Source organism: Aethalodelphis obliquidens, unplaced genomic scaffold (genome assembly GCF_003676395.1).
Source record: "Aethalodelphis obliquidens isolate GAN/ISIS:26980383/991018 unplaced genomic scaffold, ASM367639v1 scaffold15, whole genome shotgun sequence".
NCBI classification, from domain to species: Eukaryota; Metazoa; Chordata; class Mammalia; order Artiodactyla; family Delphinidae; genus Aethalodelphis; species Aethalodelphis obliquidens.
The window spans coordinates 11,151,743-11,177,080 of NW_020837959.1; the positions used below are offsets into that span (position 1 = coordinate 11,151,743).

At 39.7% G+C, this 25,338-nt stretch overlaps 2 protein-coding genes across 4 annotated transcripts in view; one reads left to right on the plus strand and one right to left on the minus strand.

The window, feature by feature from the left end:
* UBAC2 (UBA domain containing 2) overlaps positions 1-25,338 on the minus strand; it is a 153,106-nt gene that overhangs the window by 100,166 nt on the left and 27,602 nt on the right. The gene's annotated exons all lie outside the window — the stretch shown is intronic.
* Positions 18,621-22,558, plus strand: GPR18 (G protein-coupled receptor 18). Its single transcript, XM_027115940.1, has 2 exons — positions 18,621-18,851; positions 21,406-22,558. The coding sequence occupies exon 2, from the start codon at positions 21,438-21,440 to the stop codon at positions 22,431-22,433; it is 996 nt and encodes a 331-aa protein (XP_026971741.1). The 5' UTR covers positions 18,621-18,851; positions 21,406-21,437; the 3' UTR covers positions 22,434-22,558.

Genomic DNA, 25,338 nt, shown 5'->3' on the forward strand with positions numbered 1-25,338 from the left:
GTAACTAACAAAACAAGTGGACAGAAAACCACTCAGGATACAGAAAACATAAAAAAACACATCAACCAACATGACCTAATTGACATTCATAGAACACACTATCCAACAACATCAGAATACACACACATTTTTTTTTTTTTTTTTGCGGTACGCGGGCTTCTCACTGTTGTGGCCTCTCCCGCTGCGGAGCACAGGCTCCGGACACGCAGGCTCAGCGGCCATGGCTCACGGGGCTAGCCGCTCCGCGGCATGTGGGATCTTCCCGGACCAGGGCACGAACCCGTGTCCCCTGCATCAGCAGGCGGACTCTCAACCACTGCGCCACCAGGGAAGCCCAGAATACACACACTTTTTAAGTGCATTTGGAATATTCAGCAAGGTAGACCAAGAAACAAACTTCAACAAACTTAAAAGAATTGGAATCGTACAAAGTAGGTTTTCTGACTACACAGAATTAAATTAGCATTCAATACCAGAAATGTATTTGGAAAATCCTGGAAATTAAAAACTTTTTTGAATACTCCATGAATTAAAGAAGAAGTCATACGGGATGTTGGAAAATTTTTTTAATTGAATGAAAATAAAAACAACATAAAACTTGTGGGATGCAGCTAAAGCAGTGCATAAAGAGAACTGTAAAGTATTGAATACATCTAATATTGACTATTAGAAAAGCAAGGTCTAAATCAACGGTCTAGACTTCTGTTTTAAGAAAGTAGATAAAGAGGATCAAATTAACTCAAAGCAAGCAGAAGGAAGGAAATAATGATAGAAGCAAAAATCTATGACACTGAAAAGCGAAAGCTGAGAAGAATCACTGAAACTGTTTTTTGTTTTCTTGTAAAGACTATTCTTTCTAGCGCAGTTTTAGGTTCACAGCAAAATTGAAAGGAAGGCACAGCGATATGCCACACACATGCATAGCCTCCGCATCATCATTTGTTAAAAGCTGATGGACCTATACTGACATAAAATTATCATTCAGTTCGTAATTTACATTATGGGTCACTCTTGGCAGACATTCTATAGGCTTAGACAAATGTGTAATAACATATGTCCACCACTTTGGTATTGTATAGAGTACTTCCACTGACCTAAAAATCCTCTGTGTTCTCCCTAATCATTCCTCCCTTCCCCTTAACCCTTGACAACCACTGATCTTTTTACTGTTCTCATAGTTTTGACTTTCCCCAGAATGTTATATATTTGGAATCATACAGCATGTAGCCTTTTCCGACTGCTTTCTTTCACTTAGTGGTATACATTAAGGGTCCTCCATGTCTTTTCATGGCTTGTTTATTTCTTGTTAGCATTGAATAATTCCATTGTCTGGATGTACTACAGTTTGTCCATTCACCTATTCAAGGACATCTTGGTTGCTTCCAAGTTTTTGTAATTGTAAGTAAACCTACAAAAAAATCCGTGTGTGTATAAACATCTGTGTGTATATAAACATCCGCATAGTTCTTCTGACTTGTTAATGTGTAAAAGAAACTGAATTCATAGAGGAATAAAACAAAAACAAAAACACGTACCAAAAAAGAAAACTCCAGGCCCAGATGGCTTCACTGGCAAAATCTACGAAATATTTAGGAAAAAAATTATACTTATCCTACACAAACACTTCAAGAAAATGCACAGAAGGCAACATGTCCCAGACCAGCACTAACTTCATACCAAAACCAGACAAAGATATTACAAGAAAATTACAGACCGATGTTACACATGAATATACACACAAAAATTCTCAACAAAATATTAGCAAATCAAATCTAGAAATATATAAAAGGTATAATACATCAAGTGGAGCTTATCACAGGAATGTAAGGTTGGTTCAACGTTCAAAAATAAATGTAATTCTCCATAAAGCAGTCTAAATAAGAAAAACCATAGACCATATCAACAGATGCAAAACAATTTTGACAAAATTCAGTCTATTCAAGGTAAAGAACTCTAGGCAAACTATAAACTAAAAGAGACTTCCTCAAACTGATAAAGAGTATCTAGGAAATATCTCTGCTAACATGGTTAATGATGACCGAATGTTTTCCCCCTAAGATCTGGAATAAGACAAGGATGTCAACCCTCTCAACCTAATCAACATCATACTGGATTGTCTTTGTCAGTGGAATAAGGCAAGAAAATGAATAAAAGGCTTACAGATTGGAAAGGAAGAAACAAAAATGTCTATTCTCAGACAACGTGAATATCTACAGAGAAAATCCTAAAGGATCTCCAAAAAAAACAGCTACTAGAACAGCTCTGTGAGAAAGTAGAATGCTGGGTACAAAGGCTTGAAAAGAGAGTAGGAAATGGGGAGTTACTGTTTAATGGGTGTAGTTTCAGTTTTGCAAGATGAAAAAGTTATGAAGATCTGTTGAACAACAATGTGAATATATTTAACAAGACTTAACTGCACACTTAAATGGTTAAGATGATAAATTTTATATTATGTGAGTTTTACCACAATTAAAAAAAAAAAGCAATAGAAAGCCAGGTTTCTGTTTTAAGCATGGCCATGACTTGGTTATATTTGAATTGTAAAATGATCATTTTTGCTGCCTTTGATCCACTGATGTAATGAAATACATGATATATGCTAATAGGTATCGATATCTTTACATTGAACTATATATCAGTATTCCTGGAATAAATCTTACTTGAAAAAAAGAATCAATTGTATTTCTATATACTAGCAAGGAACCATTGAAAAATTTTTTTAATTTAAATAACATTTGCCGGGACTTCCCTGGTGGCACAGTGGTTAAGAATCCACCTGTCAATGCAGGGGGCACAGGTTAGAGTCCTGGTACGGGAAGATCCCATGTGCCGCGGAGCAACTAAGCCTGTGTGCCACAACTACTGAGCATCTGCTCTAGAGCCCATGAGCCACAACTACTGAGCCTGTGTGCTGCAACTACTGAAGCCCGCACGCCTAGAGCCCGTGCTCCGCAACAAAAGAGAAGCCACCACAATGAGAAGCCCACACACTGCAACGAAGAGTGGCCCCTGCTCGCCGCAACTAGAGAAAGCCCACGTGTAGCAACGAAGACCCAACGCAGCCAAAAATAAATAAATTAAAAAAAAAATAAGTTCACAATGAAAAATCACAAACTACAAGATGCAACAACAGAATGCCCTAAGGGAGAATTTGGTAATATGAGAACTACAAGTACCAGAACAATGTGTAAATGGGCAAAACGATTACACGCTTTCTTACAGGAATAGGAACCATAATAAAAAAAAAAACCCAGTATAGCCCAATATGCCTCCATCTCCCAAAGAATCATGAATGGCTCCCTATTGCTCGCCGAGTAAAAGCTAAAGCTGGTACAAAGGCCTGTAAAGCCTGGTGACCTCTCCTACCTACCCCGACTTCACCTCCTACTATCCCCTCCCCCCACCTACTCTGCTCCAGCTACACAGTTGCCTGAGTCAGGCCTCCAGCTGAGGGCCTTTGCGCTGGTAGTTCCCTACACCTGGAATACAATGCCCCCCACACCCCGACCGCCCCCTGCCCCAGATCACATGGCCCTCCCCTTGAGTCCTCGTTCACATGTCACCCACTCACCGAGGCCTTTCCTGACCATACTGTTTGAAACTGCAACCCTGCTTGCACCCTGGTATTCCCTTTCCCGCTGCTGGCTGACAGGTGGAATTGTTTTTACACAGCATATATCATCACCCGTCATACTATATATTATATTATATTGTTTACTGCATTCTATCCCCGATTATAATTCAGAGTCAATGAGAAAGACTGTCTGTTTTGATCAGTGTAGGAACCTCAGAGCCCGGAACACATACTGTCTACCACAAAGCAGGTTCTCAATAAATGTGTTGAATGAAGAAATGGGGAAATCAGAGGAAGCTGATCATTCTTCCAAGAGATGAGGTAGAATTCTCTCATTCATTCATGCATATATACATGCACGCTCAAACACTACTAAGTGTTACCTTATAATACAAGGGAGTGTCAAGGTATTCCTTTCCTTACTGTGGAAATTATTCCTTCATTTCCTAAAAAAACGACTAAAACTGACTTTTCAAAAAATAACTTAGATAAAACATTAGAACATTTTCTAAGTTATAAAAAGTACACAGACAATATAGTAAAAATCACAGTTCAGCTTCCTGTTCCTTATTTTTATCCTTCCTTAGAAGGCTATTATGTCCACACCATCAATTTCTAAATATATATAGAAACTATATAGTTTGTCTTAGGGCAAACTCTTATCTCCTGCTTCCTCAGTTTATGGGCTTTGAAAATATTCTATTTGTTGCCGATACCTATACCCTTGGATATTGTATAAAAATGCTAGAAGTAGGCATTAAAATCTACCACTCCATTCTGTGCCCAAGAATCGGCTAAGGTACATTATTTGGGAAAATAAAAGCTGATGACTATAACATGGTATTATATTATCACCTCTGTTAAATTCCAAGGGTTTTCTTATTAACTTTTACATACATGTGCATTCTGGTAAAAATATAGCTTGTGCCTCATATAAGACTTCAGAGAAACAAAACGTAAAACAATATTACTGTATCCCTTTGACAAAAATCTCTGCTCATAATTCTCTTTGGTTAGCCCAGATAACAGTATTTTTTTTCTTACAATTAGCATTGGGACCAAGTAGGGTATTACTTCATCTTGCATAATTATAAATTTGAAATTGTGCTATATTGAGCGCACTCATAATCAGAACCTAAAATTATTCTTAGGTTTTTTCTCCCGTTGCGGAGCACAGGCTCCGGACGCGCAGGCTCAGCGGCCATGGCTCACGGGCCCAGCCGCTCCGCGGCATGTGGGATCTTCCCGGACCGGGGCACGAATCCGTGTCCCCTGCATCGGCAGGCGGACTCTCAACCACTGTGCCACCAGGGAAACCCTATTCTTACGTTTTTATCATAGGATTGTCACAATTGTTATACCAATGGTGTCTGAAATAATTTGCCATGTAATTTAGGAATAAATAAACACACATATACAATACCCATTTTAAATTCTAACTACTGTATATATGCTCTAAAGACAGTCACAGGGTATCCAAACTGTTCAAGCTGTTTGTATAAACCACAATATCTCTCTAGTATTTTTTGATTACAAAACTATTTCACCATTTGAGCCTCATTTAATAACTTTCAGAGTAAATTTAGTTTTTATCAAATTCTGCCTAACACTGCCATCTAATGGTTCACCACGTGACTGCAGGCAAAGCCAATTAAACTGCTGATGGGCTCACTCAGAAAGGGAAAAATATCCTTAACATGGAAGCTTAAACAGTTCATATTAAAGTTCTATAAGAATTGTTAGTAATATATGAAAAATAGAAATTATTTTGGATACTTTATTTTACAAATGTTTCAAAGATGTCACCCTCTCTACGAACTCATTATTTAGGTCTAGTCATTTTAACCCTAAATTTTAATTTTGTCAAGATTTTTTTCAGTCTGTTTCTCTTTAATTTTAAGTATTTATAAAGTATTTTCTGGAAGTATATATACTTCAAAAATTTAAAAATATTCTTTGCTCATAAGCAAAAGCAATCATTTAGATTATATAGGAAAAACACCTCCTCGTTTTACAAATAGTTTATTTCACTAGTATAATAATCTACTACAGTGAATTATGTTCTTGTTATTTTATATTTATTGAGTATAATTGACATGAAAGATCATATTAGTTTCAGGTGTACAACAGAATGATTCAATACTTGTATATATTGCAAAATGATCACCACAATAAGTCTAATTAACATCCATCACCATACAAAGTTACAAAACTGTTTTTTCTTGTGATGAAACTTTTTCTTTAACTAGATTACCAGTTTATTATAAAAGGATATAACTCAGGACCAGCCAGATGGAAGAGATGCATAGGGCAAGATATAGGGAAAGGACATGGAGCTTCCATGCTCTCTCCAAGTGAGTCACTCTCGACTCTCCCTGAATCTCCGTGTGTTCACCAACCCTAAAACTCCTGATGAGAACTTTTAAGATCTATTCTCTCAGTAACTTTCAAATATGCAATACGGTATTATGAACTACAGCCACTATGCTGTATGTTAGATCCTCAGGAGTTATTTATTTTTATTTTATACCTTTTGACCCCCCTTCACCCATTTTGCCACCCACCTCCCACCTCTGTCAATCTATCCTCTATATCTATGAGCTTTTTTAAGATTTCACATATAAGTGAGATCATACAGCATTTGTCTTTCTCTGTCTGACTTATTTCACTTAGCATAATGCCCTCAAGGTCTGTCCACGTTGCTGCAAATGACAGGATTTCCTTTTTATATAGCCTAATAAATATTCCGGGGGGTGTGTGTGTGTGTGTACATGCACCATATTTTTTTAATCTATTCATCCACTAATGAACACTTATGTCTTTGTTATTTAGAGAATAGGAGAACAAGGTTGCTATACCGCTGCTGGGCTGCACAGAACTTCCTGGGAAACACTGTCCCTCTGCTAGACTCCTATTAATGTCTCTAGTTCTCTAAGCCTACCAGCGAATCCCACAGTAAGGAAGAGCACACGAGCAGAGATGCTCAGAGTTTCAAGGGCTTTCACGGAGCTTTCACTCCTGCCATCTGCCCAATGTGTATTTCCTGGACATCCCTGCCTGGTGCTTTTCCAGCCACTGCTTGAGTATCTTCAGTGTCCGCAAGTCAGCACCTCCCAAGGGAATCACTTTGCCTCAAGACAGTGAGTGCCTCTGAGTTACCGCTTACCAAGCCCAATAACCTCCTGCAGCATCTCTGAAGTCTTAATTCACCCTTGGCCATGCCCCACCCCCCCAATTTTTAACTCCTCTTTCATACTGCAGCCCCTTTCAACAGTTGAAGACTGTTCTCCTGCCCCATCCTCTCCTCTCCAGGATCAACACTGCCTGCTCTCTCAACTGTTCCTCACATGGCAGGTCTGCATCCCCTCCCTGTTCTGATGCGGACGAGGACCACCAGAGCCGTGCTTGTTGCCCTGTCATACTACCTGCAGCATCCATGAGCACATCAGTGTCAACTGGTAGTCACATCACAATGCCATCTCACAGGCTTCCCTCAGCTTTCCCAGACACACGACTACCGAAACAACAATCCTGCCGTTCAGTGACTCTGCAGTTGATTGTTTAGGCTAAAGAGAAAGACCTGATGTTCTCTCTCTTCAGTGTTTTATACGTTGATCACAGAGCCCATAACTTGCTAAACCAGTTAATGTATTACAGCTCTTGGTCTTTGAAGGCGACTGCTAGCAGTTCCCCTCAGATCCATTCTCCCTTGTCTCCAGGGACTTGGCTCCCTCGCTAAAGCTAGTTTCCCAGCCTCCCCTATGATTAGGTGTGGCCACGTGACCAAGCTCCTGCCAATGGTGTATGGGCAGCAGTGACATTTACAACTTCCAAAGTTCCTGGTGAAAGAGCAATCCCTTATCCTGGACTTCCCTTCTGATTCCTCCCTATTGCTAGAAATGGAAACCTTGGAGGGCACATGGTGAGGATAACAGAGCTGCCCTACCAGCTGGGTCCCAATGACTTCCTAGAACAGAGCCCACCTGCCCACCATGGATGTTACAAAAGAGAAACAGACATCTGTGTTCTCTGAGCCACTGTGTTCCGGGGTTTCTTTGCTCTACTATTATTAAAATATCTCCCAAAGCATTTGTAATTTGCAAATTTCACTTGCAAACGTGCTACATTTTCAAGGCAATCATTGATACATATTAATCAGGCCCAGCAGGGAATAAGATCACTACAGAAAGGTAAATGTTCTTTCATTTTCATATTATTGCAATAATAGAGACAAACAATTTCCAGAGCATAGGAAGGAAGCACTTGTAAGTGGAAGGCTCTGAAGGGAGCCAATTCTGGGATACAGCTTGTTTCTGTTCACCCTGTTCACACCCTCCCGGATGAAGGAAAGGTGTTGAGGACTGGAGATAAATACTCTTCAGATTAAGTCATTGGGGAAAGTCTCTAAAGGACAAATGGATTTTACTGAGGAAAATCTATTCTACCCTATCTTAACATTTAAAATTTTAAAGCATTTCAATTCATCCTTATCATGAGAATATGATAAATGGGTGGACCTAAAACCATGCCCCAAAACTTCCTCACATCAAAGGAAACAAGCAGAGCAAGAAGGCAGCCTATGGAATAAGAGAAAGTATTGGCAAATCATAGTATCTGATAAAGGGTCATTACCCAGAAAATATAAAGAACTCCTACGTGTTAACAACAACAACAAAAACTGATTTAAAAATGCGCAAAGGACCCGAATAGACACTTCTGTAAAGAAGATGTATAAATGGCCAACAAGCACATGAAAACTCGCTCAATGTCAATAATCATCAGGGAAATGGAAATCAAAACCACAATGAGATACCATCTCAAACTCATTAGGATGGCTACTATCAAAACAAAAAACAGAAAAAAGTGTTGGCAAGGATGTGGAGAAACTGGAACCCTTGTGCACTGCTGCTGAGAATGTAAAATGGTACAGCTCTACGGAAAATAGTACAGTGGTTCCTTAAAAAATTAAAAATAGAATTACCACATGACCCAGCAATTCCACTTCTGGATATATACCCAAAAGAACTGAAGGAGGGTCTCAAAGAGATATCTGTACATCTATTAGTCACAATAGCCAAAAGGTGGAAGCAAGCCAAGTATCCATCAGCAGATGAATGGATAAATAAAATGTAATATATACATACAAGTGAATATTATTCATCCTTAAAAAGGAAGGACGTTCTGACACATGCTACAACATGGACAGACCTTGAGGACATTATGCTAAGTGAAATAAGCCAATCACAAAAGACAAATATTGTACGATTCCACTTACATGAGGTATATAGGGTAGGTAAATTCACTGACAGAAAATAGAATGGTGGTTGCCAGGTGCTGGAGGGAGGGATGGGAGTTGTTCAACGAGCATGGAGTTTCAGTTTGGGAAGAGGAAAGAAGTTCTGGAGATTGGCTGCACAACAATGTGAATGTACTTCAAACACTACTGAACTGTACCTTAAAAATGGTTAAGACAGTAAATTTCATGTGTGTACATTTTACTACAATTAAAAAACATTTAAACCATACCAAATTTGTTCCAAGGCCACCTTTATGTTTAACTCTTAGTAGAACATCAGGCACAAATAACATTTAAAGTGGAATCTTCTCAAGGCCCTAGCCCAGGAATACACGGTCCTACAGAGGAAAACACTTTCCTAAAAACGACAGAATGCTTCCCATGAAGGCAGAAATGGTCTCTAAGCCAAAACGTTTTAGAGGAATAAGAATATGTCTACTATATAATTCTGCATAATACAGAAATATTGAGAAATTAACATTAAAATATATGTATTATCTTCTACCAATTAACAGCTTTTAAAACATTGATTTCAATCTCAACAAGACTTCAAATCGGGTCAAGGTGAAGAGCTCCACGACCCGCTGTCACCTGTAGGTGGCAGTAAAAGCACAGTGTTTATGTCAAAACAACCTTGGATGTCAATCAGTATGGAACAGTGGAAAACATACGTGAGCTTACACATGAGTGTAAGCCCTCCTACATGAAATAAATTTCTGATACATCAAATATTTATCTTGCCGAAATACCTTCACCCTAGGGCCTCTCCTCAACCAACTCTAATCTATCTCTTGTCTCACTCTTTTGCTTGATATTGTCTTTGTGATCATATCTATTTAGAAACATTAGGCGTTCATTTTGGGGGGACACCGTATAGTTTTCTTTCCTTTAGAAAAAGAAACACACAAACACTTGTCAAATCAAAAAGCCTATTTACTGAGGGTCTACTGTGTGCGAAGCACTATGCTAGGTGCTCTGATACATGTGAAGACGAATGCACCAGGTCCTTGTCAACAAGACAGACACAAAATATGAAGAATAATACATGAGATGAGAGTACGATCAAGGGATGAATAAAAACACAACTGTAAAAGAGAGAGCCATGGAAACCTCCAACTCCCAACTCTAAAAACCTAGGATTACTGATCCCCAAATAAAGAACTACATTAACATTAGAAGAATAAATCCTCCACTAGAGGCAAGGCTGAAGCCAAGAATCTATGTCCCTCCGTCCAAATGCACACCAGCAGGCTGCCCTGCAGGTCTCTGAGGGTGGTACTACCCACCCACTTCCTTCCCTTTTCTGTTAAGATACTATACAGATAGCACGGCTTGTTGATGGCAAGAGGTCATATGAGTTAAAAGCCATAAACTTCTCGTAAAGAATATCCATATGGGGCCTCCCTGGTGGCGCAGTGGTTGAGAGTCCGCCTGCCGATGCAGGGGACGCGGGTTCATGCCCCGGTCCGGGAAGATCCCACGTGCCGCGGAGCGGCTGGGCTCGTGAGCCATGGCCGCTGAGCCTGCGCCCACAGCGGGAGAGGCCGCTGTGAGCCCGTGAGCCATGGCCGCTGAGCCTGTGCTCCACAGCGGGAGAGGCCGCAACGGTGAGAGGTCCGGTCCGCGTACCGCAAAAAAAAAAAAAAAAAAAAAAAAGAATATCCATATGAAAAGCATTAGCAATATGGAGATACCATGGTTGCAAAAATGCAACTGATTTGTCACTGGGGCTAGACTAATTTTTAAGCATAAGAGGGAGAGTTCTGGTAAACAACAATTCTGAGTAACGCAGATGAGTACAGATTTATTACCAAGGAAACAAAGAGCCCGCACAATTTTTATGTCTTCCTCTGCAGGCTGATTATAATGTCTCAAGGAGGTTCTCCACCACGAAGAACAACAGCTCTCCTGAGAGAGTGGCGGAGGGCAAGTGACAGAGTGGGCAGCCTTGCAGGCTTAGGAGCTGGGCAGCCCTGGACCCGGCCCATCCTCACAGCTGCACTTCCTGCTTGCCACTTACAAAAGTAATGGTTAAAGGAAAAAGCAGATAGGAAAATTAGTTGGAACAATCTAACAGTCTACTAGAAATGTTTAAATGTCTAAAGAATAAAGAATATCAAATATGTTAAGAAGATTAAGTTGACTTAAAGATAAATTTTAAATAAGATTTAAAACATATACACTAAGGTAAACAACAAGGTCGTATTGTAGAGCACAGGGAACTATATTCAATATCCTGTAATAAACCATAATGGAAAAGAATATGAAAAAGAATATATATATATACATAATTGAATCACTTTGCTGTACACCAGAAACTGACATTGTAAATCAACTATACTTCAATTTAAAATTTTTTTAAAAATACACACTAAAGAAATCAACACAATAAAGGATATGAAAGGAAGGCAACGGCCAGGAATTAATGGGAACCCCACAGGGTTCCGGGTGCTCTGAGTTTCAAGTAGGACCCAAATATCAACAAACACATTCAAGGCTCCCTGCAATGAGGTCTGACTAAATGACTCCTGGACACATTTGGGGTTCCACCCAGAAGCTGTGAGGGCACAGAGGCCCAAGTACTATCCTACGTCTCTCATCTCCAGTCCTACAAAAATTCAAAAGGAGACAATGATAAAGTACTCACTGCAGTGGGAAGAGTTCCTTAGAACTGTATAATGCCAGAGGTGGGAAGCCCTTCGAGAAAGCCTCATCCAAATTCCCCTCTCTTCCAGCTGGGAAGAGTCATGATCAGAGAAAATTAACTAACTTTTAAAAACAATAACTCAGCTAATTAATGAGTAGCATAGACAGACCTCTTGCACTGTTACTCACTCCCAGTCTGAAAATTCCCAGGAAAAATATGCTGCATAGAAAAAAAGGGTATTTGAGGCAGGAGAGAACAATACAATGAGAACTAGTATTCGGTGTCTAAAACATGTACTTTGCACAAGCTATAAGAATGAGATGATTCACAGATAAGAAGAGATGATTCATAGATAAGAAGAGATGATTCATAGATAAGAAGAGATGATTCACAGATGAGATGAGACTCAAGGTGTTTAAAAAAAATTACTCACGGAAACAGCTTAGAAGAAGCAGATAGCCTCAAACCCAGTCTTGCCAACTCAAAGCCTAAGCTTTTTTAAAGAAACCTCTTTGATACAAAATGTAACACTCATACAGAAAAACCCAGCATGCTGGAAAAATCCACTTGCTTCTTTTCTCTTCTCCACCCTGCTCTGTTCCTGAGGCTGAGGGTACAGATTCCACCCAAAGGCTCAAGGGCCCCCTGGCTTCTGCTGAGTTCTGCTAGCGCCTCAGAGGACATCTGGGCAAGGAGGAGCCTGAGGCCAGGGTACTTACTCCCCTTGTTCCTTGTTACTTCACACTTACTGTTTCCAAGGCAGCTGACTCTCCAGGGGTGACCCCTCCAGGTTCTAGTAACCTCTCCCTTCCTTAACCTCTTTGGGCCTAAAGGTGGTGGGCACAACAAGGAAACGGTCCTGCCAAAGGTCCCCCTTTTGTCACTAGGTTCCATTCTTTTGTCATTAGATCTTTATACATAAGCCCTTGAATTATTCTAGTTTAAGTGTGCTATCTGTTTTCTATTGAGACCCTTATAGATACAAGGGCAAAACAAAAATAGATTAGTGAATTATCATAGAACAAACACTAAAATAATTAGCATTCAGGTCAACAAACAGAACTTCCCAGCATCCTGGGAGCTCTCCCGTGTGCCCTACATATTACATGCTCCCGCAACCCTATGCGCGAATCCCTAAACTCTTTATTTCAGTTTGGTCTGCTTTCTGAAATTCATATAAATGGAATCGTACAATATGAATTCCTTCACGTCTGGCTCTTTTCACTTAACACCATACGCACAAGATTCGCCTGTGTTGTTCCATGCGCCTTCTATGTGATTCATTTTGATTGTGAAAAGCAGTCAACTGCTTGTCGACACAACTGATCTATCCACTCTACAGTTGCAGAACATGTGGGTTGTCCCTAATTTGGAGCGATTAGAAATAATGCTACTGTGAACATTCTTATCTCTAACTCCTGGTGCACAGGAACACGCATTTCTACCTAGGAGTGGAATGTGAGTCATAGGGTGTATGCATCTTCATTTTAGTACTTAATATCCAACTGTTTTCCAAATTTAAGCTCCCACCAGCCAGGTGCAAGAGTTCCTGGTTGCTCTGTACCCTCACCAACACTTTTCTTTTTTTTTAAATAGATCTTTATTGGAGTATAATTGCTTCACAATACTGTGTTAGTTTCTGCTGCACAACAAAGTGAATCGGCCACATGCATACATATATCCCCATATCCCCTCCCTCTTGCGTCTCCCTCCCACCCTCCCTATCCCACCCCTCTAGGTCGTTGCAAAGCACCGAGCTGATCTCCCTGTGGTATACTGCTGCTTCCCATTAGCTATTTTACATTCGGTAGCGTACATGTGTCGATGTTACTCTCACTTTGCCCCAGCTTCCCCATTGCCCTCCGTGTCCTCAAGTCCATTCTCTACATCTATGTCTTTATTCCTGCCCTGCCACTATGTTCATTGGTACCATTTTGTTTTTTAGATTCCATATATATGTGTTAGCATATGGTATTTGTTTTTCTCTTTCTGACTTACTTCACTCTGTATGACAGACTCTAGGTCCATCCACCTCACTACAAATGACTCAGTTTCGTTTCTTTTTCTGGACAAGTAATATTCCAGTGCTGGCTGAGTATATATAATGGAATACTACTCAGCCAGCACTTCTTGTTGTTAGTCTTTTTCACTGTAGCCATTTTGGTGAGTGGGTAGTAACATCCTTATTATGGTTTTAATTTTCGCTTCCCGATTACTTATGAGGTCCAGTATACTGATACATGTTTATCAACCTTTTGGATATACCCATTTGTGAGTGCTTAAAAGTCTTTGGCTCACTGAATGGCAGAGATCTCCCTCCCAAAATTAAACTTACAGGCTGACAGAATCCAGTTACAAAATCTTTCCTTGGGAATATCAACTCATTAGTGAGAAACAGGGAAAGGAAAGGATGGTCTATTCCCTCAGAAGATTCTTTTGCTACAGATCAAATTACTATTCTGATTATTCTCTATTAAGTAGGACCAACTTCAACAAAATTTACTAAAACAAAGTACAATACCATAATACAGAAAGAGTACAACACAATCTCACAATCTGAGACTCCTGAGTAAATATCCCTGGGTTACACCATCCATACAACTATTGTGTCCTCAACATACTTTGCTGTTGGCATAATGATTAAATTCAGTGAAGCATGTAAAGCACTTAGACCTCTGCTTAATGCCTGTTCACCTCTGATAATACAGATAAGAGTAATAGCAGAGATAATAAAAAATCCTATGTAACTTTTTAAACCAACAAACTTCAACCTATAGTCATATAGTTACTTTTTAGTATACAGATGCCTGATACTAAAATCCTCCATCACACACACCAGTATAAAAGTTTGGATTTAAGTAACTCAATAACACACCTCTCATTTCTTTACCAATCCTGACTCTCCACAATACCTTTCTCTTCTACGCTGCTACTTCACCATATTACTAGATATTTTCCCCTAGAAACTCATCTCCCTCTACATGTCTCCTTTAACTGTGAGACCAGAATCTGTAGGAGGTGGCCATGTACATCACAATAACCAGAGAGTTCCAATTAATTGGCTGTGCCCGGGGACCACTGAATGGCTCTCCACGCAGTTAGTGAGACGTCACCCTGCAAACTCTTGGCCTGGGATTTCGGTGGGTCCAGGAATGATTTCACTGTCATGTTGATGCCTTCTCCTAAGATCCTAAGTGAAAGAATCTTTAATATCTTTAGGGAACTCTACTTTGATTGCCAATTTAGATCAATTTTATTTTTAGAATTATCTATCATTTTGGTTATCTGGGTTCAACTTGCTTGCTGTGAGGTAAGTAATCATCTGATTGTCCGTATGTCTGTGAAACTGAACAAAAATTGCCAAGGAAAAGGAATTTGGGAAATGTTAAATTTATAATACAATTTAGGAAATCAAGTGGAAACGAGGTCCATACTAATTTGGCTATAAGACTACAGTTGTAAGTTGCTGGATTTAAAATAAAATAGATTTAAACAAATAGTATCTCAGTCTTCTTTATCCAGAAACCACTATTCAATATATCTGCCCCTCAAAAAAAAAATGGCACAAAGATTCCATAAGATCAAAGTGGGAGACCGTCAGGGCCAAATGATAAGATTTTCACCCTAGGTCGGGGCTCCCTCCATGTCCCTCACCACCTCTCCTTTCTGGGGACTGGCTGTCTACCAACTGCTCTGGCTGTGTGTGCTGATGGCCACCTGAGCTGGGAAAGATAAACAGTAACTACAGTGGGCCCTCATCACAATACTGGTCTGAGGAACTAGGATAAGCCTCACTCACACTTGCTGAGGTACAGAGAAACGTGTTAAGAACGAGAAATACAATTTTATCTGTGGCATAGACAAATCTCTGATATAACATCATGTTTTCTTTTTTTTTTCTAATATTTATTTATTTGGCTCTGTCGGGTCTTAGTTGTGGCGCACAGGCTCTCTAGTTGTGGTGAGCGGGCTCTAGAACGCATGGGCTTAGTTGCCCCGCAGTATGTGGGATCTTACTTAGTTCCGCGACCAGGGACTGAACCTGTGTCCCCCGCACTGGAAGGTGGATTCTTAACCACTGGGAAGTCCCAAAGAGCATGTTTTTATAATGGAGATTTACTGTGTCTATTAACAACGGGAGAGGCCACAACAGTGAGAGGCCCGTGTACCGCTAAAAAAAAAAAAAAATGGAGCTAAAACAGATGACTTTATAAAGTGAAGGAAACTCTGTGAAATCCTTCTTTTGCAAGGTGAAAAATTTCTTTCATTCATATCCCAAAATAAGTAAGGAAATTAAAGCTGCATGAATATTGGTCCCCGAATGAGATAAGCTCCTCTATTTGAATAAAAATTTCATTAGGTTCAAGTATTAAAGAGGCAAACCAGACACTATAAAAGTTTAATTCTTATTTATTTTTTATTTTTTTTTTTGCTACGCGGGCCTCTCACTGTTGTGGCCTCTCCCGTTGCGGAGTACAAGCTCCGGACGCGCAGGCTCAGTGGCCATGGCTCACGGGCCCAGCTGCTCTGCGGCATGTGGGATCTTCCCGGACCGGGGCACAAACCCGCATCCCCTGCATCGGCAGGCGGACTCTCAACCACTGCGCCACCAGGGAAGCCCCAAAAGTTTAATTCTTGATCTGTTGTTTACTTACTTGCTGCCAAATGGTTTGGGGGAAATTTTTTTTTTAACTGTAATTCTTTTCCAACATAAAATTATTGTGTGACGAGCCAGGAGCACAGACAACAATGCTAAGTGCTGCAGGGTCATGGAGAGAAGGACAGTGGGTCTTGCCTCCAGTCTGCCTTGCGACTGGCGGGTTCCCCTCACATTAGCAAGTCAAAGTGTCCCTGATGCTGACACTGGGCTCAGTAATTCGACCCTCCATTTCTTCACCTACTTTTTCAGTCACACATTCAACCAGTATTTACTAACTGACTGTTAAATACATACATATACAACATATGCAAACCCTTAAGGACCTCAATGTAGTGAAGGATAAAAGGCAAATAAACTCCCAATAATAATACAAACACAAGCCACTACAGGGGTAAGAATCCAGTGCTAAGGAACCTTACAGGGGCGAATAACCAACCAGCTTCAGGGGTCAGAGAAAACTTCCTGGGAAAGGCAGCATCCAAGCTAACACTTTTCAGATAAATAGCCACCACCCAAGCCAAGAGACGGGAGTGCGGTGGGAAGGAATGTCACAGCTGCTGGTGGGACAGCCTGTGAAAGGCCAGGAGTAGGAAATCCCGTAAGGCTAAGATGGAGAGAAAGGCGGGACCCACCTTCCAGCTGTGCCCCTGGGTGCCTCTCTCTGAGAGACTGGCAAGTCAGAAAAAAGAATCTCCCTGTGTACAAGGGGATTTGTCTTAATGAGATATCTGCCTTCCCTGTGCCTGTTGATTTCAGCAGCACAGAGAACACTAATCAATACTGAATTTTAGAAGACCTGTCACAGGCTATATGAAATTAAGGCAATGAAAAGATTGGATCTGCAGATAAGAGGTTCCTATCTCCAAGTGAAATATCAAACTCCTAGCCTGCATATGAAACATAACTCCATGTATAAAAAACTGATTACTGTAATTCAGCAATGAGCAAATCATGTCTAGTGAATAAGTCAATGTAATCACCTCACAACGGGAAGTCTTTACAGCAGCTAGGGCAGAAAGGGGAGGGCCCTGAACTTGGCACAGAAGAGGCTCGGCCTGGTTGTCTGAGTTCTGCAGCAAGTCACTGGCCCTCTCTGGGCCTCAAATCCTCATTTACACAAGAAATAGTTGCTGTGGCTGTTGCTTGTGCTTCTAAAACCCATTACTCTGTCATTAACATAATCAAAAGTACTTTAATCACCAAAGGAAAGGATTTAAACAATTTATAAGTCACAGATTTACTACGGTTTTGTCTGAGGAAAAAAAAAAAGAGCATGTGCCCTCAAACTGTCTTAAATTAAAACACCAGTTAAGTTCATGTACCTTTTAAAGGCTGATAAATCACGCATAACCAAGTATAAAGATAATTAAAATTTTAGTACAAGCAAATGAAATTATGATTTTTTTTAAAGAAAAGAGAAAGTAAAAACTTTAATGTAACTAGGCAGGCAGGCAATGATTGGGGTTGCCCACTTCCCTTTTCATTGGTTTCACTTCCCTTCTTAGGTTAAAATACTCCTAATATGTAAATTATTCCACTAAAGACTTCCAAAGTTCTTAACAATTTGTAGAGATGTTTTTGCAAAAGGAATTACTTCTAGACGTCCATGTGACAGAAAAGGGATATGAAGCATTGGGGACTTAATAAATAAAGCAAACCAAAGTAGGTAAAGGTATATGCAAAGCAGAAGCAAATAACTGAGGGTCCCAAAATTTCTACCATTTAGAAATGGTTTAGGGCTTCCCTGGTGGCGCAGTGGTTGAGAGTCCGCCTGCCGATGCTGGGGACATGGGTTCGTGCCCCGGTCCAGGAAGATCCCACATGCCGTGGAGCAGCTGGGCCCGTGAGCCATGGCCGCTGAGCCTGCGCGTCCGGAGCCTGTGCTCCGCAACAGGAGAGGCCACAACAGTGAGAGGCCCACACACCGTAAAAAAAAAAAGAAAAGAAATGGTTTAGCAGTAAAAAGTGGATATTCAATGATTTTAGGAACTTTGTAGTAAAGGGTTAACGCTATTTGGAAGTTACCTACTAGGTGCCAGGTTAGCCCTTGGACTTCTCTGGTTTAGAGTCCTCAAAATCCTACCAGATGGGTATTATCTGTATTTTAGCACTATAGAAACTAAGCAGGAACAAAGGCTCAGAGTGCTTAAGTAAGTAGACAAAGTCACACAGCTTAGAAACTAAGTTATACTATGAATTCTATTCAGTCAACATCAAATCTCATTCTCTTTCAACAGATGATGCAGACTTTAAGCACCAAGTAAACAAACTCAAGACATTTTCTCCTTTCTGTATGATTCTCTTAAATATATGCCATCATTTCATGGGGAGCTTATGCTAAGCATGACTTCATAAACAAATCATTTGTGAAAGAGAAAAACCACATCCAGGGCAAAGTCATAAGTTGAAAAAGCCTTATTTCAGAGAGTACTTCCTGAAAGAGACAAAGCAGCAATTACAGCTGAACAAGTACCAACTCGTATACCGAGTATTATATTTGAAACAACTTCTTAAAGCAACGGAAGAACCTAAAACAAAAGAAATACAGCATTTCTTAAATATACCATTTCTAGAAAGAGCTATTTTAACACAAGCAACTCAAAGAAATCCCTTTTACAGAACTGGGTATACCGAGAAATGTTCCTCTCAAACACAGCCTTTTGATGGACAGAAGGTAAGTAGCATTTAATTAACTTCATCACAGATTATCAGAAATAATGCTGTACTTATTTACTAAATCTTAAAATCCTTGTTTTATTTTAATAATATATTACTGAAACTATGTTGGTGAAGGACCCTCAAATGGGATATACTGTCATCTTCCTACATTATTAACATGTTGTTTCATTTATTTTCAATACTGTTTTACCTTAATAGTAAATCTAAGTTTTTTAAACTTAAAGAAAATGTTGATACAATAAATCATAAATATCTTTAGGAGTCTTTGTCACCTGGTTTCAATTACATTGTTTCACAGAATGTACTTAAAGTCTTTTAAGAAAAGACTATAGCTAATCATGGAATCTAAAGCTTTTAAAATGCTGACTTAAAAGCCAATCACTTTTCAATATTTATCCAAAAATTTATCCGTGTGTACAGAGTACAACCTGTATGGTAATGCCTTTAAAACACATGCATCACATGTATTTTAGTTAACCTTAAGCAATGAACACAACTGTTGGTGACATAAAGTCAGCTTGAACCCAATGAGGGCAAAAAGATTTACTCAAAAATGGTTTGTAAGTAAGGAATTTATGTGACAAAATTCGGGAATAAGGATGGGTGGAGGGAGTTCTGATACAAAAGAAAAAAGGATACAAAATGTCATTTACATTACAATTTTTACTATTTAAAAATTCATGGAAAGTTAATAATGAGTTAAGTCTCTAAAATTATTTTCCTTTGTATGATAATACTAGAGAGTTAATTTTTCTATGTAGTATTTTTCTCATTTTAGAGAAATTAATATTCTAGCCAACACAATATTTGGAAATTTTAATAAATACAGGCTTTTAAATATATAGAATTCTACTCCAAAATCATATTTAACCTAAATATCTGGCAAACTCGCTAGTCAGGAAGGTAGGAAGGGAAGAAAAGAGGGAGAAGAAAACAAATTCATACCTTGTGTTTGTCCTCAGCAACTGCTCAAATTAATTTTAAATTACAGCCCATGATGCCACTACCAGATGGCTAACCTCCCCCAGTTTTCACTAAAGAGAGACTCAGGGCTGAATGAGAGAGAGACCATTCTGCAAAGTGACATTTTTGAGGGAAACTTTTCTTACACCTCCATATTTCAAGGGGGATGCCACAAGGTTCCATCTCTTTGTAGCGAGTCTATTTTTAAAATCACTGTTGTTGATGTTATATCGTGGGTGATAGAAATTTCACACTGAGGGGGTCACAGCTAAACTCCCTTCCAGTAGAAATGGGCATTTGGGGGGGGTGGAAATTAGTTTCTGCAAACACATAAAGTTACTGAGTGACTTCTTACTAATAACTATTTGTCTTTGATATTCCTTTTTTAAAATTAAATTTGACAAATAATACTTACGCTTCTGGATCTCGGTAGAGTGAGGGCGTGAAAGTTACTATACTAGCAATATCTTATTCTCAAGGTGTTGCTCTCCGTGCACCACTGCAGCAGTGTAATCTGCTTCTGGGGCACTGGTAAACACCATCTGGAAGACTCAGCATTAGGCACTCCCAAATGTGCATTAAAAACTAGCCCACCTATTGTTTTAAGAGTCAAGTTCTTGTGGGACTTCCCTGGCAGTCCAGGGGTTAAGACTCTGCGCTCCCAGTGCAGGGGGTACGGGTTCGATCCCTGGTCGGGGAACTAAGACCCCTCATGCCGCAAGGTGTGGCCAAAAAAAAACCAGAGAGAGTAAAAGTTCTTGATCTGTATACCATGGCACAAGACACTGCTGTTTCTAGACCTATGATAATCTAGAGAAAACATAATACTATGAAGAAGCGTTTGCCACTTAAAAAAAACAAAATGGTTTAATGGCCAATTAAGCAAGCCTTCATTGACAAACTAGTGAGTGCTTGCTCTGGGTCACCCTGCCGAAGTTTCTTTCCTTCATTTATCCATCAATTCAGCAAATATTACTTACTGAGTATCTACTATGTACTCATCAGGCAGTGGGGATTTAGCAGTAAAAAGGAAAAGTTCCTGCTCTCAAATGAGAATTACTGTGAATATTCAGTAAGCAACCAGTTATATGGTTTTTTTAATTAGTTTTCTAATATGTAATTTATATATTAAAATTATATTTAATGAGTAAAAATTCATTATTTGGACATTACTAATCTGGGTTACCAAATATTGACACAGAATGAAGATGATAAAAGGTGGCAAACTATCAATATTTTCTAAGATTCAAACTTCAGAATGGCCTTTCCCCAATTAGTCCCAAACAAAGGATACCTACCATAGGCACAATTGCTACCCAATTTCACACTACAGAGAGAAAATGAATACATTTGCCAGTGCATCATGACACACCAGACCATCTTAATACACTGATATGTTAGTACATATTAGTAATAATACCTAGGGAGTGCATTTCTTAATAAATACTAAGACACATATATTGACTCTATGACATAAAATACTGTCAAAATTAAAATCCACTGATATGCCAAGTCGAGTGTGAGAATGTTAAGCATTTATTTTTTCAACAAGAGTTTTATTCCTCCTATTCTTGACTATTTTACAGTTTCTAAGTGTCATCCCACAACAAGCTATAAGATGACCACCCCTCACAGTCAAGCTCAACCTGGCCCTTCTATCGACCCATATCCAGACGAATACAAAACAGCAGCCCTTGTCTTCTACAGCTGTATCTTCATAACTGGCTTATTCGTTAATGTCACTGCCTTATGGGTTTTCAGTTGTACCACCAAGAAGAGAACCACTGTAACCATCTATATGATGAATGTGGCACTACTGGACTTGATATTTATAATGAGCTTACCCTTTCGAATGTTTTATTATGCAAAAGGTGAATGGCCGTTTGGAGAGTACTTCTGCCAGATTCTTGGGGCTCTCACAGTGTTTTATCCAAGTATTGCTCTATGGCTTCTTGCTTTCATTAGTGCCGACAGATACATGGCCATTGTACAGCCGAAATACACCAAGGAACTTAAAAACACATGCAAGGCCATGCTAGCATGTGTGGGAGTCTGGATAATGACCCTGACAACCACCATCCCACTCCTACTGCTCTATGAAGACCCAGATAAAGCCTCCAACCCTGCCACCTGCCTCAAGATTTCTGACATCATCCACTTAAAAGCTATTAATGCGCTGAACTTCACTCGACTGATTTTCTTTTTCTTGATTCCTCTGTTCATCATGATTGGGTGCTACTTGGTCATTATTCATAGTCTCCTTCACGGTAAGACATCTAAGCTGAAGCCAAAAGTCAAGAAGAAGTCTATACGGATCATTATCACGCTCATGGTGCAGGTGCTCGTCTGCTTCATGCCTTTCCACATCTGCTTTGCTTTCCTGATGCTGGGAGGGGAGGAGAACAGCTACAACCCGTGGGGAGCCTTTGCCACCTTCCTCATGAACCTCAGCACCTGTCTGGATGTGATTCTCTACTACATTGTTTCAAAACAATTTCAGGCTCGAGTCATTAGTGTCATGCTATACCGCAATTATCTTCGGAGCGTGCGCAGAAAGAGCTTCCGCTCGGGTAGTTTACGGTCCCTAAGCAACATAAACAGTGAAATGTTATGAACGGTCATTGTTTGTCTTCGATCTCTTTAAATTCACTTTACTAACTTAGGGTCAGTGGATATTCTGTATGATATCATCAAGTCCCTTCTCTCCTGAAAACAAATAATAAACTTTAAGAACTCTTCCTCCTTTGTGAGATCTTATTATTGCGGCAGCATAATTAAATACACTAAAGTATTTTAATAAATTCATTATCTTTACTTTTAAAACCTGTATAAAACATTTTCATGAATTACTGGGAGAAAAGCATCCAATTCGTGTTTCATATTCAAGCCTTATCTAAATACATAGTTGACTTTTTGGATTTAATTCTATGTGCAGGTGAGTCATGATGTCAATCAGGTCAGCAGGCAAAATATTGGAGCTATTGTTTGAAATAATTTGATTGAATTATTTTCCAACTAGATGCAGCTCCCTTTGGTCTAATTTATACTCCGAATTGGTGGTCTAAATCCAGTACTTTGTATTCTAAACACCAAACTTCCATGATTCCTACACAAACAACTATGTTCAACTCATCACTGTTACTGATGCAGAGCAAGATTTGCAGAAGCAAGCACCTGAGGGTGCTGTAAAGGCCATTGCCATCAGCCCCCACCCACTCTAAATTCATTTTCCTTTGGAAACAGACTATAGTCATTCAATAAACACTTACTGAGAGCCGAGTATGCACCAGACTCTACTTGAGACTAGTCGGGGGGGACCTCCCTGGTGGCGCAGTGGTTAAGAATCTGCCTGCCAATGCAGGGGATACGAGCTCGAGCCCTGGTCCGGGAAGATCCCACATGCTGCAGAGCAACTAAGCCCATGCGCCACAACTACTGAGCTTGTGCTCTAGAACCTGCGAGCCACAACTACTGAGCCCACGTGCCACAACTACTGAAGCCCGTGGGCCTAGAGACCGTGCTCCGCAACAAGAGAAGCCACCGCAATGAGAAGCCCGCGCACCACAATGAAGACCCGATGCAGCCAAAAATAAATAAAATAAATAAATTTATTTTAAAAAAGGACAATTAGTCCTGCCAAAGGGCAACAGGGTGCAGAAAGAAAACCAGCAGGTACGAGAATACAAATACATAGCATGTTAAGAAAGCTGAATGACTGACGGGGGAGTGGCTTGAAACATTGGACTGGGGTCAGATTATGAGGGCTTTGAAGGGAAAGAAACAAACAACAATATATGGGGTGGGGAGGCTGCTACTGCTAGGATGTCTGCATAGGTGACCTTACTTAGTTCCCTCCACTGCCCTGTGAATTACAGAGTATGAGCCCCAATTTACAGATGAGGGAAGTTGAGAGAAGTAACTTGCTCAAGATGACACACAAATAATACACGGCAGAGCTGGAATCTCAGGTAAATTGGGCTATGTGATGGCAAAGCCTAAGCCATCTGTACTATTCTAGACGGCCCTGATGCCACCTTGAAGAAGCTTGATTTTTATTCTGAAGAAAATAAGGACTTAGAGGTTTTTAAAAGGAAGATTAGCATGGTCAAACTTGTATTTTAGAAAGATAGCTTCTGAAAACATTGCATGAAATACTTTGGAATTGATAGGAAGACTAGTTGGAGAATTACTGCAAAAATCTAGGCAAGAAAAGACTAGTTAAGACTGGGATAATGACAGAAGGAGTCAAGGAGATGCGATGAAAAGCTGACTTATATAGGACTTCGAATGAATAAAAGTCGGTGCCCTACGCCACTGATGAGAAGAGGGAAAGATTTCCAGCTTGGATGACTGAGTAGATGAAAATGCCATTAATTAAAATAAGGAGTACAGAAGGAGGAGGAGATGAGAGTGCAAAAAGAGAGGTGATCAGAGGAGGTAAGAGCTTCTGAACATGATGAATTTTCCTTGAGTCTTAGAAGTCACTAGGAAATACGACTGAAGAAAGATCAAGAAAGCAACATGGACTGGAAATAGAGAGCTGGGAAACAAACAACAGATGCTAACTGTAGTTGAAGTCATGGGGGTGGACGCGACAGCACAGAGAGAGCACCTGGAGTAAGCTTGAGAAAGGAGCTGCAAAGAGTAAAGGAGGTCAAAGAGGACCAGGAGAGAGTAGGGTGCTAGGATTCAGGCGAGCAGGTTACTTCATGAAATAACGGGATGTCAAAAGCATTTAATGTGCCACTGAAAGATCAGATAAGACAAGTGAAAACAAGCCACTGGCTTTAGAAATTAGTTGGATACTGGTGACCTTTATAAGAGAAGTTTTAATAGTGGTGAGGTTAAAAAAGAGAGAGAGAGAATTAAATAGGAAGTGAAGAATTGCAGGAAGTGCAGGTAAACTTGGCATTGATGAGAAAGAAAAAGGTAACAAGACATTATGTAGAAAACACTGCAAATTATAAAACACATTGACTAAAAAAGTTTCCTCTCCTGCATTTTTGAAGCTTTGCTTACCATCAAATAAAAGATATATTTACAAAATGCAAAGTTTATTGAAGTAAAGATTTAGGTTCCAAGAAGTTTATGTTTGAGAACGTGTCAAGATTCAAAAAAGCCATATTATAATGTTTCATGATTTAAAAGGAAAGAGAAATATATTCTCATTCAGGTGATGTCTGAATTAACATTCACACTGTCTTTCAAAGGGGATCCTATAACTTTTGAATTTACTCAAATTTTCAATTCTTGCTACTAGCTAAGATTTAAATAGGTAAAAGCCTTCTGGCCTTAAGAATTAGTAAAAACATTGCCACCAACTTCAAAATTGAATCAATCTTCCTTATATGTACCAGTCACGATTCCATAAAGAAATAAGTATCATTCATTCAAAGAAATAGCTGTCATTCAACTCTATGTGCAATAGAAGAAAAAAAGTCATCACACAAGGGGACGATGTAAATAAGAATTAAAAGCTATGTTACTACCCATCCACTAAATTTATTCTAACACAAACA